The sequence below is a fragment of the Pyxicephalus adspersus genome, chromosome 3 (genome assembly GCF_032062135.1).
Source record: "Pyxicephalus adspersus chromosome 3, UCB_Pads_2.0, whole genome shotgun sequence".
In the NCBI taxonomy this organism is placed as follows: Eukaryota; Metazoa; Chordata; class Amphibia; order Anura; family Pyxicephalidae; genus Pyxicephalus; species Pyxicephalus adspersus.
In genome coordinates this window covers 74,152,478-74,176,366 of record NC_092860.1, presented here as the reverse complement: position 1 = coordinate 74,176,366, position 23,889 = coordinate 74,152,478, and the positions used below count along the sequence as shown (strand labels likewise).

The 23,889-nt window shown below is 38.0% G+C and overlaps 1 protein-coding gene across 1 annotated transcript; it reads left to right on the top strand.

Moving 5' to 3' along the window:
• The first annotated feature begins 1,272 nt into the window (after positions 1 to 1,272).
• On the top strand, positions 1,273 to 19,353 carry UBXN8 (UBX domain protein 8). Its single transcript, XM_072405252.1, has 8 exons — positions 1,273 to 1,471; positions 5,059 to 5,181; positions 6,847 to 6,917; positions 8,235 to 8,357; positions 10,417 to 10,560; positions 13,205 to 13,246; positions 15,527 to 15,601; positions 18,481 to 19,353. Exons 1-8 carry the CDS (start codon positions 1,384 to 1,386, stop codon positions 18,643 to 18,645), a joined length of 831 nt encoding a protein of 276 aa, XP_072261353.1. The 5' UTR covers positions 1,273 to 1,383; the 3' UTR covers positions 18,646 to 19,353.
• The last annotated feature ends 4,536 nt before the right edge of the window (positions 19,354 to 23,889 follow it).

Genomic DNA, 23,889 nt, shown 5'->3' with positions numbered 1-23,889 from the left:
GAGCAAGCCGAAAAGGACGAGGAAGATCATTCCAGAGAGTTGGAGCAGCTCTAGAAAAGTCTTGTATTCGTGCGTGTGATGAGGTTATGAGTGAGGAAGTCATTAGTAGGTCATTGGAGGAGCGGAGAGAGCGGCTGGTGATGAGGTTATGAGTGAGGAAGTCATTAGTAGGTCATTGGAGGAGCGGAGAGAGCGGCTGGGGGAATATTTTTTTACCAAGTCAGAGATGTAAGTGGGACAATAACTGTGTAGGGATTTGGAGGCAAAGCACAGGAGCTTAATTTGATTCTAAGGTGAAAAGGAAGCCAATGGAGAGAACTACAAAGAGATGTAGCGGAAGAGGAGCGGAGGGAAGGATGGATGAGTCTGGCTGCAGCATTCATAATAGATTGTAGAGGAGAGAGTCGTGTTAGTGGAACACCAGAGAGGAGGAGGTTACAGTAGTCCAGACAAAAGACAATGAGTTTTGTGGTCTCAGGGGACAGGTAGGGGCAGATTTTGGAGATGTTGTGTAGATGAATCCTGTGACAGGACCTGGAAATGTTCTGAATATGGGGGGTACATGAGAGGGCAGAATCAAAGGTGACACCAAGACAACGTGCCTGAGGGGAGGGCCGAATAACAGTGTTGTTAAAGAGGAACTAAACTAAAAAAAAAACACACCTTCAATTCCGCAGAGCAGACCGAACACTCCGAGGTTGTCCGGCATCGGGTCCCGCGTCATCCCAGCGCTCTGGGCGCCTCCATCTTTGCCTTCTCCTCCGGGTTCTTCATCCTATGTCACCCGACCCAGGCACGAGATCGGGTGACGTAGGATGAAAAAATGAAAATTTCAGATCTCACTATGCATGTGTGCAAATTTTTCTACAAAAAAGCTCCTTCTGCGCATACCCCTGGATGGATTGGACTGCCCTGCGGGATTGAAGGTAAGTGGATTTTTTTTTGCAGTTCAGTCCTTTTTAAATTCCTTGAGATTTCAGAGCTGCAGGTAACAAAATCAATAGAATGCTTTAGTGGGAGTGCTGAGCTTGCAGAGGACAGCACCAGAGAGGAGGGGAGTAATGCAGCAATGTTTATTACAGAACATGGGCAGAATCCTGAATAAACTACAAGCAGAGCATTCTGTAAGTTAGTGGCTATGTAATACACAGCTTCATTCTGCTCACTGTCCTCCCTATAATATCACTCTGTCAGTGCAGCACTACATAACAAGGATTACGGGACCGGATGCAACCAAAGAACTAGAAGCAGGATAGATAGTCAGTACGAGGACAGGGAACTCTGAGCCGCCCCCTAACTGTACGCCAGGTGCTGCGACTCGCAGTGTTCCGGTCACGTGATTCCACACTGGCAGCCCCTCCCACACATGTAGAACGCACAGCTATGGCATCGGTGGGGTGCAGGACTCCGATTATCGGTTTATTCGTCATTTCATGTGTCATCCTGCTGGTCTCCAGGAACCACCCTCTAGGTATAATATATACAGTGCTCCTCCTATGGACACTGCCCGATCATGGTGCTGTCACTGCTCCAGGATGATTGTAGTTTGTGTATTGCCGGGGGCTGATCATAGCAGGAGTGCACAGCAAGCATTTCATAACTCAATATAGTACGGATAGAGGATCCAAAACTTTGCCAGGTTCCCAACCCGATTGTCACTATCACACACATCCGATTCGGTTGGTTCGGACTGGATTTCCTCGTCTGGGATTGGCTGAATGTAGGAACCTGCAGAGACGTCCCTTATACACCACTAGAGGGCAGCACATTGCCTTCCCATACACACTGATTGGGCTGGAATACAAATATTGTGTGCTAATTGTTTATTGGTTCCCTGCAACATTATAGAAGTGCTGACATTATTATTCAGGGCTGATCACAGTGTTATCTGTATGATACAACATCCACATACCTGGGGGAATACATGTGTGGGCCTTTTTAGTTATTCTGTTCATCCAGTCCTGTGATCCAGACTGCACTGCCAGCTATTGAACCTCCTAGTGCACTACAGATCATGTAACTAAATATCTCAGGAAAGGATTACGCCAGTACTGCAGACATTTACTGCTTTGTCAACCTGAAAGCGCCACCAAGACCCCTGATTACCAAAAAAATGAGGAGATCCATTGACATTCCACACTCCATGTAAAATCATCCCCTAGACTCAAATAGGAGCACTATCCAGACCCAAGCCAGTCAGTTTACAAGTAGGACACATGACACATTTCCACTTTACTAGAAAACCCTATAGCAATTTTCAGGAAATGAATGAAGCCCAGAAATGGCCCATCGCGATTATCAGGTGACATAAAGTGGGCACCAGTAGCAGTAAGTATACAGCAAATCCATGTGAATATAGCAGAGTATATGTACTGTGATAATATTCCACAGCTGGATGTGTACTGCTGTATTGGTATTATTTCATTACCTGATTAACTATTTGGGAAAGTCACCACTTTATTATACGTCCCAATGCTGAATGCTGACTCATCTATTCATTAGTGCTATAGCCTAAATCAGCGGTCGCCAACCTTTCCGACCTCACTCACCACTAAATTCATCATTTTAAATCTCGTGGACCATTAATATGAATTTTTTAAAAAAAGATAAATACATTTGTAAAATAATGATCTTCCTAATGGTGCCTGACAAGGACTGCGGAGGCTCTGATTCATTGTCAGCTCAGGGTGAAGTGAAATATTACTAGTGTTACTATTATCATGTGATCATAGTGGCATTATCTTTGGTATTACTAAAGAAATGCAAAATATTTTGTTGCTTTTTCCCACTCATGGATTTATTTCATTCAAATCTAAGACCAAACAATAAATGATAGTTATCAAAGTCAAACTATTTGATGCCATTAAAGATAACAGTTAAAGAAAATACACAGGTGATACCTACCTAAAACAGCATTACATTTTTGTGTTGAATTTTACAGATATTAGTCAGATTTTGATTGGGGATTTCAGTGCAGATATTACATTTTTGTTCTTGGGTTTAGATATACTTTAAAGTAAATTGTCTGTATGTGGGAACGTATATTCGTATAATGTAACATTCCAGAATAGTTATGATGGCACCGGAGAAAGGATTTTTTTATGAATAGTTTTTACTTGTAGGGGCCTATTTATAAAGCTCCAAATCTGTCATGCATTGATACATTCCCTGGTGAATATTATATATTTAGAAATGGAACACGTGGATCAGACAGATTCTCCACCAGGGAATGTTTTAGTGAATGTTGGATTCACTATTTTATAAATAGATTTAGTGTCCTTCCTGTAGTGTTCCAGGAGGAAGTTGGTGCTGGCCAGAATGGACACATGGGACAAATACAACTAGTGTTCATTCCTGTACATGGCAATATTTGTTTTAGTTTTCATGTTTTGAGAAGTATAACTGGAATATATGAAATAATGAAGATATTATAAGCATTTCTGTAATATTCTTATGTGTTTATTGTCCATCGTATATATAAAACATTGTATACTATACGGACCCTAAGGTTGGGTTTTTAGCCTGTACCAAATTCCTAGTTGAAGAAATTAGCATAAGTGGCATTCTGCTGAGTTTATTATCCCTTCTGAAGGCAATAATGGTTTGAGTTTGAGAAGTCAGGTGTGCTATTCAGTATGTACTGGTATACAGTATAGTATACATAGCTAGTAAGGTGCTAAGAGGTCACATGATATATGTGGCACAAGACATTCTCTGCACAAAATGGATTCCTATGGATCTGTTCCTATGGATCTGTCCCTATGAATCCCCATGGCTCTGTCCCTATGGATCCACATGAATCTGTCCCTATGAATCCCCATGGCTCTGTCCCTATGGATCCCCATGGCTCTGTCCCTATGGATCCCCGTGGCTCTGTCCCTATGGATCCCCGTGGCTCTGTCCCTTTGGATCCCCGTGGCTCTGTCCCCGTGGATCCCCGTGGCTCTGCCCCCGTGGATCCCCGTGGCTCTGCCCCCGTGGATCCCCGTGGCTCTGCCCCCTCCCCGTGGCTCTGCCCCCGTGGATCCCCGTGGCTCTGCCCCCGTGGATCCCCGTGGCTCTGCCCCCGGGGATCCCCGTGGCTCTGCCCCCATGGATCCCCGTGGCTCTGCCCCCATGGATCCCCGTGGCTCTGCCCCCATGGGTCCCCGTGGATATGTCCCCATGGATATGTCCCTATGGATCCATGAACGACATCCAGCGACCGCTGTAGACATGTCATATTCCCGCCTGAGACAAGCATGACCGTTCGTATTAGGCGAGAATCCTCTTGATGTGTGTACATAGCCTTAGTTTTTGAAATATCTGCAACCCAATTACGTATTATCACAAATTAATATTTATTACAGTGCTTTTCTGACACTGTGCAAAGCATGCTAGACCTTCTCATAGGAAAGTCCAACTCTAGTTGTGCACTTTTTGAGTGAACCAAAAGGACAGCTACCGGTCTTGACTACAGTTGTCCATCCCTGTGTTTCCTGCATATGTTGGGTAGAGTACATGCTCTCTGTTGATGCTGCTAGGATGTGCATTACAAAATAACTAAGAACAATGATTGTGTGTCCCCTTGCAGAACACTGCACAACAAAAAATGCAGGTTTAGGAAAGAGGGTTTGGATGAACTACAACAACTGTGTTTTCCAGTCATTTACCCCCAGGGATCTAATTGATCGCTAAGAACCACAGTGTTTCCACCTGCAGTACCCTTTGCATTGATGTATTTTAGACCTGTATTCTGATTTAGACCTGTAGTGCCTATACAATTTCTTTGGAAAACATATAACTATTTAATGAAATAGAAGCTATGATAAGCCTCAAATAATGACCAAAGGTGATCAAAGCTAAGTAAAGGGATTAAATATGGATGTGTTCAGCAAATCCTGCTTGCAGTAATTACTGGTTTCCGTTCAAGCACTGTGAAAAAGCAGATTATAATAGTATTGATAGCTGTGTTCTGCTTAAAACACAAATCAATTCATCCTTTTTTTACTTTCTAAAATTTCATGGTACCAATTTGTTTAAATCATTGTCAAAGTGTTTTTTTTTTTTCCTTTTTAGGTTTGAAAGATATTGCTTTTTGGGGAGGAAGATTCATCTTGTTTCTGGCCCTTGCCACTTTGGCTATTTCTATTTTAACACCATATTTTTCCTCATTTTGGCTAACTAGCCCTTCTCTAACAGGTAAGACAATAAAAGCTATGTGTGATGTTTTGAAATAAAAAAAGATTGGTGCCACGTAAGCAAACCACTTCCCTACCAGAATTTTTTCTACATACATATGCTACAATTTTAATTTTAGGCCTGATAAGTGTCCAAAAAACTTTTTATGATTTCAGAAGGCAGATATCATATGTTAAAAAAGTTAAAAAAAATGCCAGTTTTAATATTTCTTTGGGTGATTTTTCTGCTACTGCACTTTAAATCTGTATATTTAGTAAAAATACACAAAAAACATATTTTATTGCTCGCAAACCCAATCCAAGCCCTAATATTGTGTGTGGAGAGCTCATCAATTTAGAATTTAAATATTTGCATCAATTTAGAACTTTAAATATTTGCCCTAAAATAGCTTTATTCATTCTGACATGCACAGCAATACCTAGTATGTATTGTGCATTTGTCATTTATGTGTGTATGTAAGTGCCAACCTATTTACCTTTGTATGTGTGAAGTGGAGGGGTGCTCTTATATACTATATATATATATATATATATATATATATATATATATATATATATATACAGTTAGGTCCATAAGTATTTGGACAGAATCACTACAATTAATTTGAAATGAAACAACTCAGATGCAGTTGAACTGCAAACTTTCAGCTTTAATTCAGTGGGTTGAACAAAAAGATTGCATAAAAATGTGAGGAACTAAAGCCTTTTTTTACACAATCACTTCATTTCAGGGGCTCAAAAGAAATTGGACAAATCAAAAAGCTCAAAATAAAATGTTAATTTCTAATACTTGGTGGAAACCCCTTTGCTGGCAATGACAGCCTGTAGTCTTGAACTCATGGACATCACCAGATGCTGGGTTTCCTCCTTTTTAATTCTCTGCCAGGCCTTTACTGCAGCGGCTTTCAGTTGCTGTTTGTTTGTGGGCCTTTCTGTCCGAAGTTTAGTCTTAAACTAAAAGTGAAATGCATGCTCAATTGGGTTGTGTGTGTGTGTGTGTGTGTGTGTTACATTTTTGTCATAATTTTACTGCTATGATAAGTGGGCTAATAGACCCCTATGTGATGGCATTGGAGATGGGGGGTGGCAGGATCTTCAAATATCTCATATACCCCTGGTGTCTCCCCTGACCTACTCTAGAAGAATAACCAAAAACTTTGCTATATCTCAGTGCTCAGAGTGCTTCCGGGTTCATTAGAAAATGACCCATGAACTATGCATAGGTAGGGCTTTCCACACACTGCCACTGCTGTAGATGTGATCAGTAAGTTTAAAAAAAGACAAAAAATCACATCTTTATCATAGCCATGCTCAGAATAACTGCAGGTCAGGACAATCCGTACCCTGACCTACCTTTAACCTATTTAATGCAATATCAAAGCTATTAAAAAGTAATAAAATGCACCTGCATGCTTTAGAGATAGTGTAAGGTATTCAATCAATTCCATCAATTTCCCATCTAGCTAATGTTGTAGCACACATATAAACAGAAAAACCTCAGTCTACGCTGGCCCCTTTTAGGTGGAGGCCCTGAAGCATCAGAAGCTTCAGGGCCTCCACCTAAAAGGGGCCAATAAATACAAGTGCACTGTGGGGAACATCCTGTCCCTTGGCTGCCCATAACATTCACAACTTCTCTGTATATACCTAACCTTTTTTTCTTTAGTACCACGAGAAGAAGTGGACAGACAGCAAGAACTTGTGCGAAAACTCCAACAGGAGGATTTAAGCAAAAAGGTGAGAGGCTTCTAAAAAAAATGCCCACTTTTCTGCGATAGAGTAATGTTTGTTTTGTAGTTTTAATGTATTTGAAAAGAATAACTTTTTTGTCTGGTTTTTAGTGCTAACTGTGCCACCATTTATGGAAAATTCTCTCTCATTTCCTTTCCTGGCAATCACTGTTACCCAAAACATAACTGAGAAGAACAATCCTACAGAGGGGATATAAAACCATAAAATTATCCTTCCCCATCACCGTCCTTCCAGGAGTCCTGTGTAACGCACAGCATCCAAAATCTTACTAGAAGACACTCTAATAGTCTGAGTGTTTTCTTGGTATAATTGGCCTGCTCTGCAATCCAGAAGATGTAGAATATATATATTATAATAATATATATATATATATATATATATATATATATATATATATAAATATATAATGTAACATAATAAAGATAGGGGTAGGGTAAGTGAAAGGTTACCATGCATTTTACAATAATAGTTGGTGAATAATGAAAGGGGCCCAGACTCTAAACAGAATTTACATATTAACGAAAAGGTCCACTCTTTTCTACCCTAGGCAAAAACAACATTTACATTCAAAACATTTATCATTTTTTCTGTTATTCCTATATTTTAATTTATGCTGTAGATAAAGCAAAAAATTCAGGACTGGAGTGTCGTAGCCTTGGCTTTCCTGCCTGTGGCTTTAGCTGCTCTTTCATGCATTAGCATTAATATTATTATTATTATTATTAGCTCATTCATGAGTATAATTTATTCGGTCGTTCACTGTATATACAGAGCCAGCCGAGGAGATCTACTACTGTCTTACTTTGCCAGGCTCTTACAGATCATGTTATCTTAAACCCCAGAAAGAGGGACTGAAAGGCCGAAGACCTTCTGCCTTGTGTATAACAGTGGTGACCAGACATTTGTATTTTTTGTAAAGCCCCTACATGACTTCCAGTCCCGATTCTGGATTGAGACCTCTGCAACCCTGCTCCTACACCACTGCATAGATTTACATATCTTTGTCACTGGTAAATATTCTCCTATTTATATTAGTGTGTGTAGCTTGTTTGACCAGGGTTATTCTTTAATTGATTGCTTTTCAATCACCACTATTTCAGAAAGTACTTTTTTTGCCCTGTTATGTGATATTTTGTTTTACATACTGAATTCCACAAACCTTGACTTTTGTGGCATTTTGGGAGTACTTGTTTGTAATTTACTTTTTTACAACCTAGCAAGTTTTCTGAATTGTAAGAATGTTGTAACAACTTGTCCAATTCTGAGAATACTGTAATTATGTGAAGTCATTGTCGTTGACAGGCAAATAAATACTCTGAGGATGTTTTAAGACCACGTGAAGCTGAAAAACTTAAAAAGCTAGAGGAAAAGTTCTATAGGATGACAGGCCAAACCTGGAAATTAACTGAAGGTCAAAGACTTGGTGTAAGTAGAATGAGTAGGAATGCTGATCTAAGAGCTATATTTATATAGCTATTGTTTTGTACCATAACTCCAAATGGGTTGAGCTTGTCAAAACCAATTCTCTGTCTATCCATGACAGTATGGACCTGTTAGATCTGGTAACATCAGCTGTGACTTTTTGGGTGTGATCTGCTTTTATACCATACCCAGAGAGAAGAAGCAACCTCATTTTGGGTCTTCATTAATGAATGATTCAAGCATTGTTTACAATTGCATATTGTACCGGACATGTATGTGGACATCCTGCCACATTATTGAGGTCCAGTGAAAAGTACTTTTAGGCTAAAGACATCCGTTAGTAAATTCCATAGATATATTTCTGTGTTCAGTTGTAAATTCATATTAATGCCAATGGTTTTGAAAAGGGATATCCAACAAGCTCATATAGATGTGAGGGTCAGGAGTCCACAAATATTTGGCTTTATTTTCCCATACTTTTCTTCTCACTAGGAAATATAAAGGGGGAAATCATAAAGAAATGAAACCTGGCCCATTTACCAATTTGTCCAAAAGAGAAAAAAATCTTTTTCATATACTTTGATGGACTAAGGCTCCACTGTCCTTCTGAAGAGCCCTGTTGTTCCTAACTCTACTAAATAGAAACATACACTTCAATGATCATGGCATAGGTATGTAATATTAATAATTGGACTTTTTTTTCTACAGTGAACACTTAAAATGTACCTAAACTCATTTTCACTTTACATAAAAGAATAGACAACCCTTTTATGTTAAGTAAAAATTCTGTTAAAAAAAAAAAAGTTGCAGGACCACCCCCCAATTCTCAATGAATAGGAACGCAAAGCCTCCTGGGATACCTACGTCAGGCATCCGGGGAGGGCAGAAGGGGCCCTTTCGGCAAAAGGGAAAAAATTGCCGATCTCACGCATGCACAGTGAGATTGGCAAGTTCTTTTCCCATCTACGTCACCCAATCTCGCGCCTGTTTCAGGTGACATAGGAAGAAGAACCCGGAAAAAGAGTAGAAGATGGCAGCGCCTGGGACGCTGGCCCAAAGACGGATACCAGGACGACGCGGGACCCGATGGAAGAACCCTCTGTACCAATCGATTGCTCTGCGGGATTGAAGGTTTTTTTTGTTTTGGGGGAGGTTTGAGTTTACTTCTTCTTTAGGATTTGGTCTACTAAATGTAAAATGGACCATAGGATGTCTGCAGTAATACAATTGTACATTCTTTTTTTCCCTCTGATCACATATACATAAAGCTATAATGGATAGTTGTTTTTACTGTCTCAGATTTATTAGGTTTTCCTGCTTGGTTTGCTTATACATATCTTGTTAATCAGAAAAAGAGACTGCAATGAAAATATGTATGAAGATGACATATCTGATCATGAAATATGGTTTGATTTGTCTGGCAAACACGTACAGCCACTGGACAATTGTTTAGCTGGCAACCAGCTAATCTTTTTTTATTTCAAAATCAGATCAGGTGTTCTGTATGTGTATTTGTATATGTGGTCTAGATTTATTGAAGTAATGGCACTTGGATATAAGCATTTAATGTTTGTGTTGTTTCATACTACAGCTTGATGTACATGTTATCAGTGTGTGTTGATTCTTACAAAATAATATTAATTTACTGCATCAGTGTCTGTATATGGGGGAAGATTTATGTGATCAGTGTGTGTTGATTCTTACAAAATAATATTCATTTACTGCATCAGTGTCTGTACATGGGGGAAGATTTATGTGATCAATAAATATAGAGACTCTTCTCCTACCCTGCAGTGCTACATGATGGTCTGAGTTGGCCACCTGGGTGAAAACCATGCACTGCCTGGGAGGTTGAGAACAAACTCAGTATATGCTCCCTCTAGTGGCTAATCCACAAATTGTTAAATATATTACAACGAAAAATATGGACAAGCAAGGAAAAACATAAAAATCATGTCAGAAATCGTGCAATATAAACTAAAAATTTACTTTTCCGAAACAACAACAATTTATCTTGTTGTATGATGTTGGTGTATAATCACAAATTTTGTTTTTCACCCAGCAGGAGGCAGATTCATCTGAAGATAATGTGGATAGTGAGGACTTTGGAGTGGAAACCGCGAATGAAAACGCTATTAGGAAAAGAAAACTTCCAGAGCATGTGACAAAGCCAATAGTGAAAGCTGAACAGCCACAGGCTAAAAAGGTGTTGTAATATATTGTAGATTGGGTTGGTGATACACTAATATACTTTGGTGCTTGCTTTTTAGGATGTTTTTATGATTGTTACATATAAGAGCAAATTAATATAAACTATTTAAAATCTACTAAAAGCACCCTAGGGCCCAGTTTTATATCTTCAATTAAAGGTGAAAGGGTAAAAATGAATATAAAAATGTGATATGCATAAGGACCTCTTGATTTTCATCCAGGCATAGTTGTAGTGTATTACAATGCCTTACTGCTAAAAGTCACATTACTGCCAAACATGTTGTTCTCCAGTAAAGAGATAAGACTCCCCACTATTGTAAAGTCCAGAGGAAGTTTGTTGCAGAGACATTTGTGATTCTTAACCTACCTACTTAAAAGTCCTGGAAACCTTTATTGTTGTGGGTAAGGTATGTGCCCCCTGTTTACAAACTTACCGTCCTGCTCAATTTAGCAATCTTGGCCTGTACAGCCCTGCCCAGCCCCTGCTGGGTATTTCTTCTGGTGTGCATGGGCACCACAGATACATCTATTCTTTTGTCCGTCATCAGTCTAGCAGTACAGCTTATACAAAGCAAAAAACAAGGCCATCACATATTTGAATAAAGAACTTTTCAGCCATGTGAAGGAATATAGATATATGATATAGCATATTATATATTGAATGTATAGTTGTCCTGTAAAATAATATCTGGTAATCCTGCCATTAAGGCCTTTGGTCAGTGCTTTTTCTAAGGCAGCCTTTTTCAACCCCTAAAACATTTTCAGGTCTCAGCCAACCCCTGCCTATATTTTTGATATTCTTAATTCATGGAACACTGGCATGGTGGTCAATGAGATGGATGCCTCTAACAGAGATGTTGCCCTTACAAATATCGAAATAGATCCTTTGTGTCTGTGGTAAACTACCTGAGAGGTTCAAATTGCGCATTGCTCAAGGAACCCCCATCAACCTTTGGAGAAACCCTGGGTTTCCACAGAACCCTGATTAAAAAAACCCAGTTTTTAGGTGACAATGTTTTATCCCTGTGTACCAATTACTCTTCTGGTTTTTAACCTGTCATATACACATTGGTGCAAAAAAAGGGCAAAGCAGTATTTCACTTGTCACTTAGTTTGGGTTTAGAGTTTGAAGTGTGCTACAGTCACACAGTTGTTTGGACATGTTTGAAAATTATATGAATGTCAATACTGTAGGAGTTGGAAATCTAATAGCAGGGATACAGAATTTTTAATTTAATTTTTTTGCATGTCTGTGTTAGCATGCAGATTCCTCAGTTTCACTGAAGATAAGTTATTCTACAAATGGGTTCAAATTCTTGTTGAATGTTTGGAAATTGGATCTAATTGCATTAAAAAATATTCTCAGTAGAGGATGTTGCATAAAAAAAACTAGACAAAAGGAAATTTTGCACATAAAAACAGAACATAGCACAGATACATAACAATACATATACAACAAAAGCAACTTTCCAATTAATCATAAAGAGAGGGCTGTATGTGTCATCTACCTAAGTATGCACATAGTGGATCTACTCCCCCACAAAAAGGGAGGGGGAAAGATATAGGACATGGACAGGAGTTGCCTTTGGAGGGATCTAAAAAACAATACTCCTTACAATAAAAGGTAAGTAGTAAGAAGTAAAAAGTCAGGGTTTCTATACTGACAAAATGTGTTCATGAGAATCATTAGGAATAGCTGTCAGTTTCTCTTTAATCATAGTTCTCTGAATCTTTTTTTCCCAGCGGTTTCTAAGGTGCTTAAAGCTTTTTTTACAATGTCAAAATGGAATGTTGTACAAGTAGTTCATCATAACTTTCAATCATAACTTTTTATTTTATTTTTTGTTATTAACCATAGCCTTTTTTTCACAGAACAGGTTGTTCTGAAATTGTGTTGGATCATTTTGGATGCAAATAAGCTTAGCTGGTGTATTGTTTAAAGCAAGCAGATAATGAGATCACGTTCTAATTATTTCTGTGTACCTTTTCATTGTTTCCTGTTGAACTTGAATTCCAATAAAATTAGCATCTCGTACTGCTTTACACAAGGCTAGGCAGGTGTTTAAATGGCATCTGTATGGAAAAACAAGAAGAAGCGAGTGTACTTGTGTCACCATGACATTGGGCTGTATCCAGTACAAGAGGCTTAAATTATATGATGACAGAATTAAAAATATCTGTTAGATGTATTCATAAATTTTGAAGGACCCTTGAAAGGAAAATAGAGAAGCTGGCATAAAACGTATAAAGATGTTTCAACAAGACACATGTGGTTTCTACATTCACTGTATCCAGGCGGGTGTCTGTATGTGTGAATGGAATGACTCAAATATTGGTTCTGAAAGTATATTTTTAGGTTTTTAGGTAATTCACTTTTGGGCAAAGCTAGGAGTAGTGATAGACATAGTGAACAACACTGGATTATGGCTAAAGGGGCTCATGTGGGTGGGAGAGATTTAAGGACAACTTTGCCAAATGGGAAGTTAGTGATCCACCAAATATTTTTTTCCATGATATCCTTATTTTTTTAGGATAGCTAAATATTAAGTTTTTTTTTTTACTTTTTTAAATTGTGCAACAAGCATGTGTGTAAATATTATTTAATTATTCAGTAACTGCTTTATTTTTTTTTTTAACAGGTCATCTCTTTACCAGAAGAACCTAGTGAGCAAGAAGTAGGGGTATGTACTATTTTAGCTTGAGATTATACTGAAATGTTGGATCAATTGTATTACTATTTAAAGCAGAACTAAACTTAAAAGTAAAAAAAATTGTTATCAAACAGATACTTTTGATACTTATTGCAAAAGGGACAAGCTATGTCTCTTCTGCAATAAAACAAACTTACATACCTTTTCACAATTATTTATCTAAAGCCACCTCTCCTCGCTCCTTCGCTGGTGCCAACATCTTCAGTCTCTTCGTGCATCCTGATTGGCCAGGTTGGAATAGGATAACTTCCACACATCCACACGGGAGTTCAGTCATTCCACATGTGCAGCTTAATGAGCATTATAGAGAAGATTGCAAACAGTAAGGTAAGTTGGTTTTATTGCAGAAGAGACATAGCTGTCCGTTCTGTAATAGAGAACATTTTTTAGGTTTAGATCTGCTTTGGAAATCTATATAAATTATAATTAAATAGGACAATAACACTGGTCAACAAGCATTTTCTTGCCAAACAGATTAAAGTCATTTTAGCTTATGTTTGATTTACAGATTCCAAATATGACATTGGTTTTGCTAGATTGGCTCTAGTTTTTAAAATAATGGCCTCAATAATAGCCTCATAGAAAACTAATGAAACATGAAAATTAAGCAAAATTAAACTAGATATGCCTACGTATACAAAATTACATTTTTGAAATACTTAATAACAATATATTCTATATTCAGTATATTTACAGAACTAATTACAAAGAAGTCATTGAAAAATTCAGTTTGTATGATTTCCTTTTATGCTGATGATCAGGACAATCACGTTGAAGGCTCCAGCAGTAGTCGCCAAGGTTTTCTGGAATTTTTTGCAAATGGCTATGGGGATAGTGTACCTTTATGCTCATAGTAGCACCCAAATTTTTAAAGTTTAGGAGCAAGTTTTGTACCAGTTCTTCATAATTTTGTGCTTTATGGTTACCCAAAAGTTCTTGACAACCATGACATAGCTGTGCCAGGCAGAAGCTTCAGTATCAGTCATGTAACTTGTGAAATTGAAATCATTTATCAGTTTCGGGTCCATTAAAGATTCCTGCTTTGAATTTTTCAGTACTCAATCCAGGAAAGAATCTACAAATGAATTTGAAGCAATCACTGTCCTCAGAGCTCCAACAAATTGCTTCATTAATCCCAACTTTATGTGTAGTGGAGGGAGAATGATTTTTTTTCTTTGTCAACCATTAATGATTGGAGGCCATGTCACTTTTTTCAAGTGATCCTGCTTTGCTCTACTATCCCACAAGCAGATGAAACATGGCTACTTTGTGTATCCGCTTTGCTGTCTAAGTAGGAAGTTCACCATTTTTTATCAACACATATGGACCATTGGTGTTCATGATAGCAAGCTTTTGTAAGACCATTTTGATATGTTCATATTCTTAAGTTTTATTGAGTGACCAATTGGAGTTGATGCATAGCAGTTGCCATTATGCAGTAAAACAGATTTCAAACTTCGAGTGGAACTGTCTATGAAAAGCCGCCAGTCTCCTGCCCGGTAGTCTGATACTCCCATATGGGCTAGTAGTCCAGGGATGTAACGATTGAAACCTTTTACATTCACAGCACAAAATAACAATCATTTTGATGATTTTTGGGCTCTCGCCATACCATAGGTACACCAAATTTCAAACTTTTCAGTTTTTCATTTTTCCACTGACGTAGACACTCTACACAAGTTTTGCATACCATATGGGGAGCCCAATACTTATCTTGGTCCTCCAGATTAATACCAAAATATGCAAGATATGCTTGTTTCACAAATTCTGTAATGTTTCTTCTGTTTTTGCTGAGAATATTCAAAACAAATGTAGCAAATTACATTAGGGTAATTTAAACAACTTCTCATATTTCTGTAAAAAAAGAAAATGTATGAATAAAAAGAATAAAAAAATATTGCTACATTTAATATATAAAAAGCAAAACATTGGTGTAAAAAAAAAAAAAGATTGATAATAATATGCTTAATGTGTTAACATTTGTTGTTGGTAAAATCAACTATTCCAATTCCTGTATCACAGGAACTAGAGCCAATTCAATAAACTGATGTCATTTCTGGATTCAGCAGGCCTGAAATACAATACATTTTTTAAAAAATCCTTGGCAAGTGACAAAAAATTTTTTTTTAGTTGAGCTGTGTAATTAGTGTTTCTCCTGAGAGAAACACATTGAAAAACACTTTAAGGACTACACTAAGTTGATGGAAAATCTTGTTGCATAAGCATAATGTATTGTCATTTTTCCCAAAGGTGGTAACAATTGCTTTAAGGTGTCCCAGCGGGCGAGTGTATAAAAGGCGGTTTTACAAGTCCCACACTTCTCTTGTAAGTATTGTCTGAAACCTCTGACCCATACCACATTTTTTTTTCTTTTTTGTCCCAGTATTACATAGGAATGTTGCCAATAAATTTTGTCCACGAATATCTGGGGATATTTATTACTAATAGCTTTTTAGATTTATTAGTGAGAGGTAAAGGAATGGTACAGTATAGTGAGCTTGTACAGATTTCTTTAGTATGGTCAGGGCTAAAAAAAGTAATCACTTTGAAATTTTGCAAATGATTATTCTTTTTAGTTTATTTTCAGCCCAGGCTATTTTTTAACAATTTCAATCTTAGCCTGTAGTCTTCTTGTATGCTTTAACATCAATGGTATGGCTTTTTTACACCCATGCACAACACTGAGGAACCCATTTTTGTTGAGTTAGATTGTACACTTGTTTTTTTTTACTAATTTTTGGTTGGTGAATCCAGAAATTACCCCAGTTTTTTGCTATCACATGCAGTTTTTACGATACCCTCCATTTCTGTCAAAAAACATACAAATTTTACATACAATAAAAAAATAAATAAATATTAACTTGAATGAACTGTTTATTTACATTTCCTTTGTTCAAACAAAGGATTTATTGTTACTCCATGACATTTTTTTTAACTTCAAAACATTTGAAAATAAATCAGGTAAGCGGTTAAAGTAAACATTTAGGCTTATAGCTTTTCCTGGAGTGTTCTGCGTTAGGACAATCCCGCCGCGTGCTCCAACAATAGTCAGCCATCATATGTACATCCCATCTACCCTGATACCGTCCTTCTATGACCTTCAAATCTTGGTGGAATCTTTTCACCTTGCTCATCACTGACTGAACCAAGGTTTTCCGGGAAGTTAGAAAGATGGCTATGCAGAAAATGCACCTTGATGCTCATATTGCAACCAAGCATTTTGTAGTTCTCCAAGAGTTTCTGGACAATTTCTGTGTAATTATTTGCTCGTGTATTTCCAAGAAAGTCATTGACAATGGCTTTGAATGATAACCAAGCATTTTTTTGGACTTCTGACATTGTCCTGATGAAATGTTTGATCTTTGATGAGCTGCTGAATCTGTGGACCATCAAACACACCGGCCTTTTTTTTTCAAATGACAGGCTGGGAAATGAGGTACTTGAAACAGTCTCCTTTAGTTGGGAAAGCTTTAACAAACTGCTTCATCAGACCCAATTTCATGTGCAGAGGCGGGAATATAATTTTCTGTCATCAAGTGGCTCCATGTAGAATGTTTGGATCACAAGGTTTTTGGGCAGATCCTTTCCACTCAATGCCTTTCACGAATGAGCTCTGCTGTCCCACATGCACAGATAACAGGGATAATTGGTGTATCCGCATTGCTGACCAAGAAGGAAGCATACTATTTTAAGGTCAACACAGATGACCCAATTGTGTTGGTGATATTGCAACAGCTTAATGACTCTCTTTATGTCTGTATATTCTTCACAAAGAGAAACTGAATGGCGAATTGGGACTGACCCAAATATATTGCCATTGTGAGTGAGGACACACTTTGAGCTCCGCTTTGAGGTATCGCTGAAAAGTGGCCATTCAGTTGAGTGATAGATTGGAATTCCCAATCCTCCATTAACCATAAACCAGATAGGTTATGGCAATACACAAAGCCATTGTCTGTTCTAAAGTACTGCAGAAATTCAATTTCTCTGGTTGGAAAGTACCATACCTTCATTCCTTTTTCAAATAAGTTTTTCTCACGCAGTGTTGATGCTAGGAGCATCCTTCTTGATCCTAGGAGCATGCTAGAAGCCCTCTTCGATAGTCCCAAATCACTCAACTCATGCTGATCGAATCCCTTACGAACAGAATCCTCTTCAATTTCAAACTCTTCATCATCGTTGTCACCTAGCTCATCACCATATTCATGTTCTTCAAGAGAGGGTAGTGTAACGTAAACCGGCACTGTGATTTCATCTGAATGTGCCACTGGGCGTATAGCCAATGGTAGACTAGGATACTCTGTTACATTTATTTTTCTTGTTATATCCTGAAGTTTTCACTATACAAAAATAACAGTCACTGAAATGATCTCCTGGCTCTCACCAAACTATAGGTATACCAAATGGCATCTTATCACGTGTTCCCTTTGTCCACATCAATAAAACTTCGACACACTGTTTGCACATCTTATGAGGGGCCCAAGACTTATCTTGATCACCAAGTTTTACTTTGAAATATGCCAGATAGGCTTGCTCTACATATATGCTGATGTCCGCCCTTTGACTGGGAATGGTGAAACTGCCACAGATATAACAAAATAAATTAGGGTTGTTTAGGCACTTGCGACGAGAAAGAGTTGAGCCAGACATGATTTTAAAGAAAGGAAATACGTGTGTAGGTAGAAAAATACATTTTCCTTATTCACTACAAAAAGCTTTGAACAATAGGCTGAGCTAACTGGGGCCCAATAATATAACTTGCATAGCCTCCTGGATTACATTTTTGCTGCCGATTAAACAGAAAACCTCTCCATAGTCAGTGCCGCATTGCTATCTACTGCTTCACTGACATTGATGAATTCATCCAGTTACATCAATACTGTGTGAGTGATGTGAACAGATCTGACTAATTCCTGGAAGGTAATGGAGCTGTGGAACCTGATATAGGAGCTGCATTGCTAAGGAAAAGATATTGCCAAAGAAACAAAAGATTCCTGATGTCACATGACCATGTGAAAGTTCTAAAGTTTTGTTAGAAGAAACTGTCTTCTGTCTCAACAACATAAAGTCTATGGCATTAGGAAAAAAAAACTTTTTCTTTGGGCTCCTTGATATAAATGTGGAATTGTTTGTATATAATTGAGAATTTTTGTTATAGTTGTGCCTTAAAATGTGAACTGACTACTATGATTTTTTATTTGCAGGTATTGGTGGACTGGATGATGAAAATTGGATACCACTCTGCTTTTTATACGATATGTACACCCATTCCAAAACGTTATCTGGATCTGAGAAAGGACTTGACATTGGAGAATATTGGCATTTCAACACACACACTTTTGAATGTTGAGGAAAAAGATGTACTGTAATACTGTATAATATATTACTGTTGTGTTTCACTTGGGTATTTTGAGCCCCATGGCTTTCTACTCCTAATAGAAGACTGCAGTAGGCAATCCTGCTGTGAAATTTGCACACAACACTAAAGCTGGGACCAATACTAAAGCTGCGTACACACCTGCAATTTTTCTCGTTGGAAAGGATCTTTCACGATCCTTTCCAACGAGAAAAGACTGCACGATGCATGAACAATGCTGTACATACAGCACCGTTCATGCTCTATGGAGAGGGGAGGGGGAGAGCGACGGAGCGGCACCCTGCTGCGCGCTCTCCCCTTCCCTTTCATTAGGATCGGTCGTCGTCCATCGTCCATGGATCCGCCAGGACGGTCGTCGGACGATGGACGACGACCAACTGTACACACGGCAGATTTTCGCCCGATAATTGGCCGATACCGATTATCGGGCGAGAAAAATTTGCCGTGTGTACGCAGCTTAAGTGCATTGGGTTTTCACCAATAGTCATTTGGCACTTTATTACATTTTTTTTAAACACACTAAGCTTTCATTCCATAGTATTTTATTTCCTGGCCTTCATGGTCTGTATTGTGTCATTAGAATGATGTATGTAAAATGCACAAATTTTTAATGAAATACAACTGTTGTATACCTAACACAAATCAATGACAATAGCTTTTGTAAAATATAGAATGTGACAATAAAAATAGAGACTTGGAAGTGTGCTTGAGGGAAACTACATCGATCGTTGGCCAACATGGCACCAAAAGCTGTTATGGTATCATATGGTTTCATGTAGGTAATAGTTTTCTATGCTCCGTGCCATAAAGCAACAGTAAACATATTTATATTATATAGCTACTAAAAGGTGAAATTTACAGGATTCTATTGCTGATTTCCTGAAAATGTAGCTGTGCTAAATGTATCCTTTTGATCTACTGAGCAGAAAAAAACATGGAAGTCAGAATCACATTTGAGGATTACTATTTTGAGCTCATGGAGTGCAGTTCAATGCAAAAAAGCTTTACATATTAATCATGAACAACATCCCTAGTGGTGTTATTACACTGATGGAAGATTATCTTTGAATGAATGGAAGCATGGGACAAAAGTTTTAAACAATTCTAGGGTGATAAAATTTACCACAGATAAAACCATTATAGAGTTAGCACTGAGAAGCATTTGAAACAAAAATTTGTTTAATAGGTTCTGTTGTATTTAGCTGAAGACACTGGACAGACAAATCATCTTTAACAACACATGAAGACTTCAGCAAGTGTAATTGCCTGTTTTAAGAGACCCCAACAATTCTATAAAGAATAAGGTTCCAAAATGACCAATAATTGTACAAGCTTTTCTTTTGCTTTCTCTTGTTTGCAGCACTGCAACCTCTCCAGTATTTAACACTTGCGAGAGTGTTGGGTCGCTGGTGTCAAAGTACACAGCCCGTCCGCTGTGGGATGCTAAAAAAAAAAATTTCCAACTCACAGCAGTCACATAAACACTTCATGCCTGTGGCCAGTTTCTTTCTCAGTGTTCTCCCCAGGCCCTTTTAGCTTTTTCTTCCCACCCAGCTTCTCACATCACAGGGCCTAAAGTTTATTATCAGTAATCAAAAAATTGTCTACATTACCCCTGGACAAAAGAGGTCAGTTTACATAGCCTGGTACCTAAACTACAAGTGCACATAAGGTGGCAAACAGCTTTAGGGTAGATTTTTTATTATCACCCAAATGGCCAAGGAAGTCCAAACACAACATTTACACTTGTCCAGGGACAGAAATTGTCATTGTTAATTAAATCTGTGGTCCAATTTCTCATTTAAAAAGCTTGTCCAATACCCTTATGTGAGGGATGCAGACCATCTCTTTTGTACAGTTTAATATCAGACTATCTGCTAAAAAATATGACCAACATAACTATAACCTCCAGCTTTAACAGTATTCTTTTAAACCACACATTGTTGTTAAAAATATAATACAATAGACTTTGTGTGCATTAGACAGGTAAGACCTCTCAAAATGCAGAAGATACAAGACGATACCTTCAGGTAAACCCCTACCTTCTTTTGGCACTTCCACTGGATCCTAGGGAAACATACTTTATTTTTAGGTTTGGCATCCAGGACACCTGTGTGACATGCAGCAGATGCAAAATTTATTTTTGGAAAAGCAATTTTCTCAGGGACCTCCATCCTTTGTCTAGAAGGTTTGTTTTTTCTACAAACAGCTAGGCTTGCAACAATTTCTAAACCATTTAGTCTACTAAGAACAATAAAATGATTATACAGAGACCTACATGTTTAGTGGTCCATGAGTGTCAGTCTTCAAGACCCCACAGATGTCTACATTGTCCTCGTTCACAGGAAGAGATGGCTTTTCAAAATAAGCTCGGGGCTGGCTTGATCTCAGACTGAACTGCACAAACTAAGGAGTTAAAACAAGCAAAATCACTGGCCTAGCACTACCATTGCAGCCTGGTAAACTGCTACCAAGTTTTGCATAGACCACAAACATTGAGTGTAAAAATACACAGAATTCCCATGAAGCAGAGGGTTTTTTTTCCTTTTGTTTGCACAGAACATATATCAGTCCACTCCATTAAAAAAAAGTACTTACCAGAGTTTATGATTTCCAAACTTTTGCTGTTTTTGAAATACTAATGTTCAAACCATGCCTTAACCATTCTAATGCAGTCAAAATGAGCAAACTAAAGAGCTCATTTTCCTCCTAAATACCACACTGATTAGGAGAATGGCGTACTCCCCTCACATAAGCTGACTGAAACACCCAGTGCTTCCCAACAATTGGCAACAAACAATTACTTCTGTTGTAACACCACCTTGTATGGGATTATCTCAACAACAACAAAAAGTTTAGAAAGTGAGCAAATATAAGAAAACTCCAGCATAAAAAATTGATAACAAGAACATAACTTGCAGCTATATGAAATTCAACCTTCCTATATACTTAGGGTCATTTATGAACCGTTGTCATTTTTTAAATGAATATAAGTACCACATAAATTTGTTTATTGCATCAAGGTTTTTTTACTGTCAGGATCTTCCATGTAAACAAAATAAAACAAAAATAATCAATTACGCTAATCAATAAAATGCTGTGGTGAAAATTATGACCTTTGTGTTGTATAGGGTCAGTTTCGACCAGGTTATAATATGGGATTATATAACAATGAGTGCCAAAACTGAAATCATACACACAAACGATTCCTGGGATCACAAGGTTTGCCGTGACTAGAGTAAGTGACATCAAGACATATTTTGAATTGTTTATGCCATTGTCACTAAAAAAAGTAAATTTCTATGACAAACCTTGAAGGTATAAGAGTCCATTAGGACATGTAGAATGACATTGATGAGGAAAGCCTGGATGCTTATATTGGTGCTTTTCTTCTTGCTGGAGTGCACAGATCCTGTAATGAGGCCACTCAGTCTATGGGACGCGTCATCAGGCAGAACAATCTTCCGGTCAACAATGTCACTTCTGACCGTTCGAATGATATCAAGAGTCCTCAGATTTGACAACAAAGATACTAGAGCAAAAGCTGACAAGCTTGCTTCCCTTTCCATGGAAAATGCCCCTTCTGGCAATACATGCCCAGTAAGCCAGGCAAATATAAAAATCTGGGCAACATGTGATACAAAAACAAGCTATGCGTGGAAACTACATATTTACACAGGCAAACCTGCAAGTGGTATTCCAGAGAAAAACCAAGGAAAACGTGTAGTCCTCAATATGACTACTGGACTGCGAGGTCACAATATCATTTTTTTTACCAGCAATGACCTTGGACAAGAACTTCCGAGGAGGAAACTTACCATGGTAGGCTCAATGGGAAAAAATAAACCTGAGCTGTCAACCAATATTTTGCAGGTGAAGGGCAGGGCTCCACTTTCTTCAAAATTTGCATTTACAGACACCACCACTGTTGTTTCATATTGTCCAAAAAGAAACTGGAGTGTGATACTTTTGTCCTCTTTTCACAAAGATGCAGCTGTGTCATCAAGAACTGACAAAAGCCCATACCTATGCTGGATTACAATAGAAACAAAGGAGTGGACAACCTGGGCAAGCTGACTGCCACCTACACTGGTCAGTGAATGACCAGGAGATGGCCAATGGTTGTGTCTTATAACATCTTAGATGTGTCTGCGTACAATGCGTTTGTGTGGACCCACATCCACCTGGGGTAGAACTCAACCAAAAATAACAACTGGAGAATGTTTCTTGAGGAGCTAGGAAATTCCCTTGTCAAGGCACACATTGAGCAGAGGAAACGGGTTCCCTGAGACCCAGTCACTGCAGCCTTTATCAGACAGCTGCAGAGCTCGCCAAGCACTCCACAACACAAACAGCATCAGCACCAGCATCCTCAGCCAGCCCTGCCTCAGCATCAACCAGCACAGCCACAACTCCATTGAATCCACCTGATTCTAAAAAATAGATTTGTCAGGTCTGCCCCAGCAATAAGGACAGGAAGACAAATTGTGCTTCCACTGCAAAAAATTTTTATGCAATGAACACACTAAAAGTTTTATTTTTTGCCACACATGCATCTAAACACACAGAGACATGCATGTTCTTGCACAAAAGTTTTCTATTGGTTTGTTTTGCTTGATTGGTTGTTGTTTGATCAACCTTGCAAATCTACATTTTGTATTACTTGTTCTGCTTTTCCATTTTTGAAAGAACAAAAAAAACCCACAAACTTTTTTTGCCTTTTGTTGAAGTAAATATATATATGGGTCAAAATTGACCTGTAACACCATAGATGTTACTAAAGTTATTAACATAAAAAGAAATAAAAAAAAAACAAACGTTTACCACATCTCTTAAATATTTGTGTTAAATATATATAGGTTTTAATAGCCCTCAGTAATAGTCTGGTAACATTACAACCTTTTTATTTACTTTTTTAATTCTCTTGAAGTTCATTTTACAATTTTTTTATTATTAAAAACGAGGTATGCTATGAAAGAAAGGCCAAGGGGTTCACACCAAAAATAATAAAACCAATCTTTTCATGGATAAGGAGTCCTTAAGGTAACTAAGAGGTAAGAAACAAATTGGATGAAAAATATTTGTTTTGAAGGTATTTTGGGGCTATTAACCTCCTGAGCGTTACACTGAGGTCTAGATTTCTGTATCAAAAGTGATCCACTGTTTTTCATGAAATTTTTTTTTTAAATTGTAGACCTGTAACTTACAGAAATATGTCCGAACAGGGGTTCTAGTA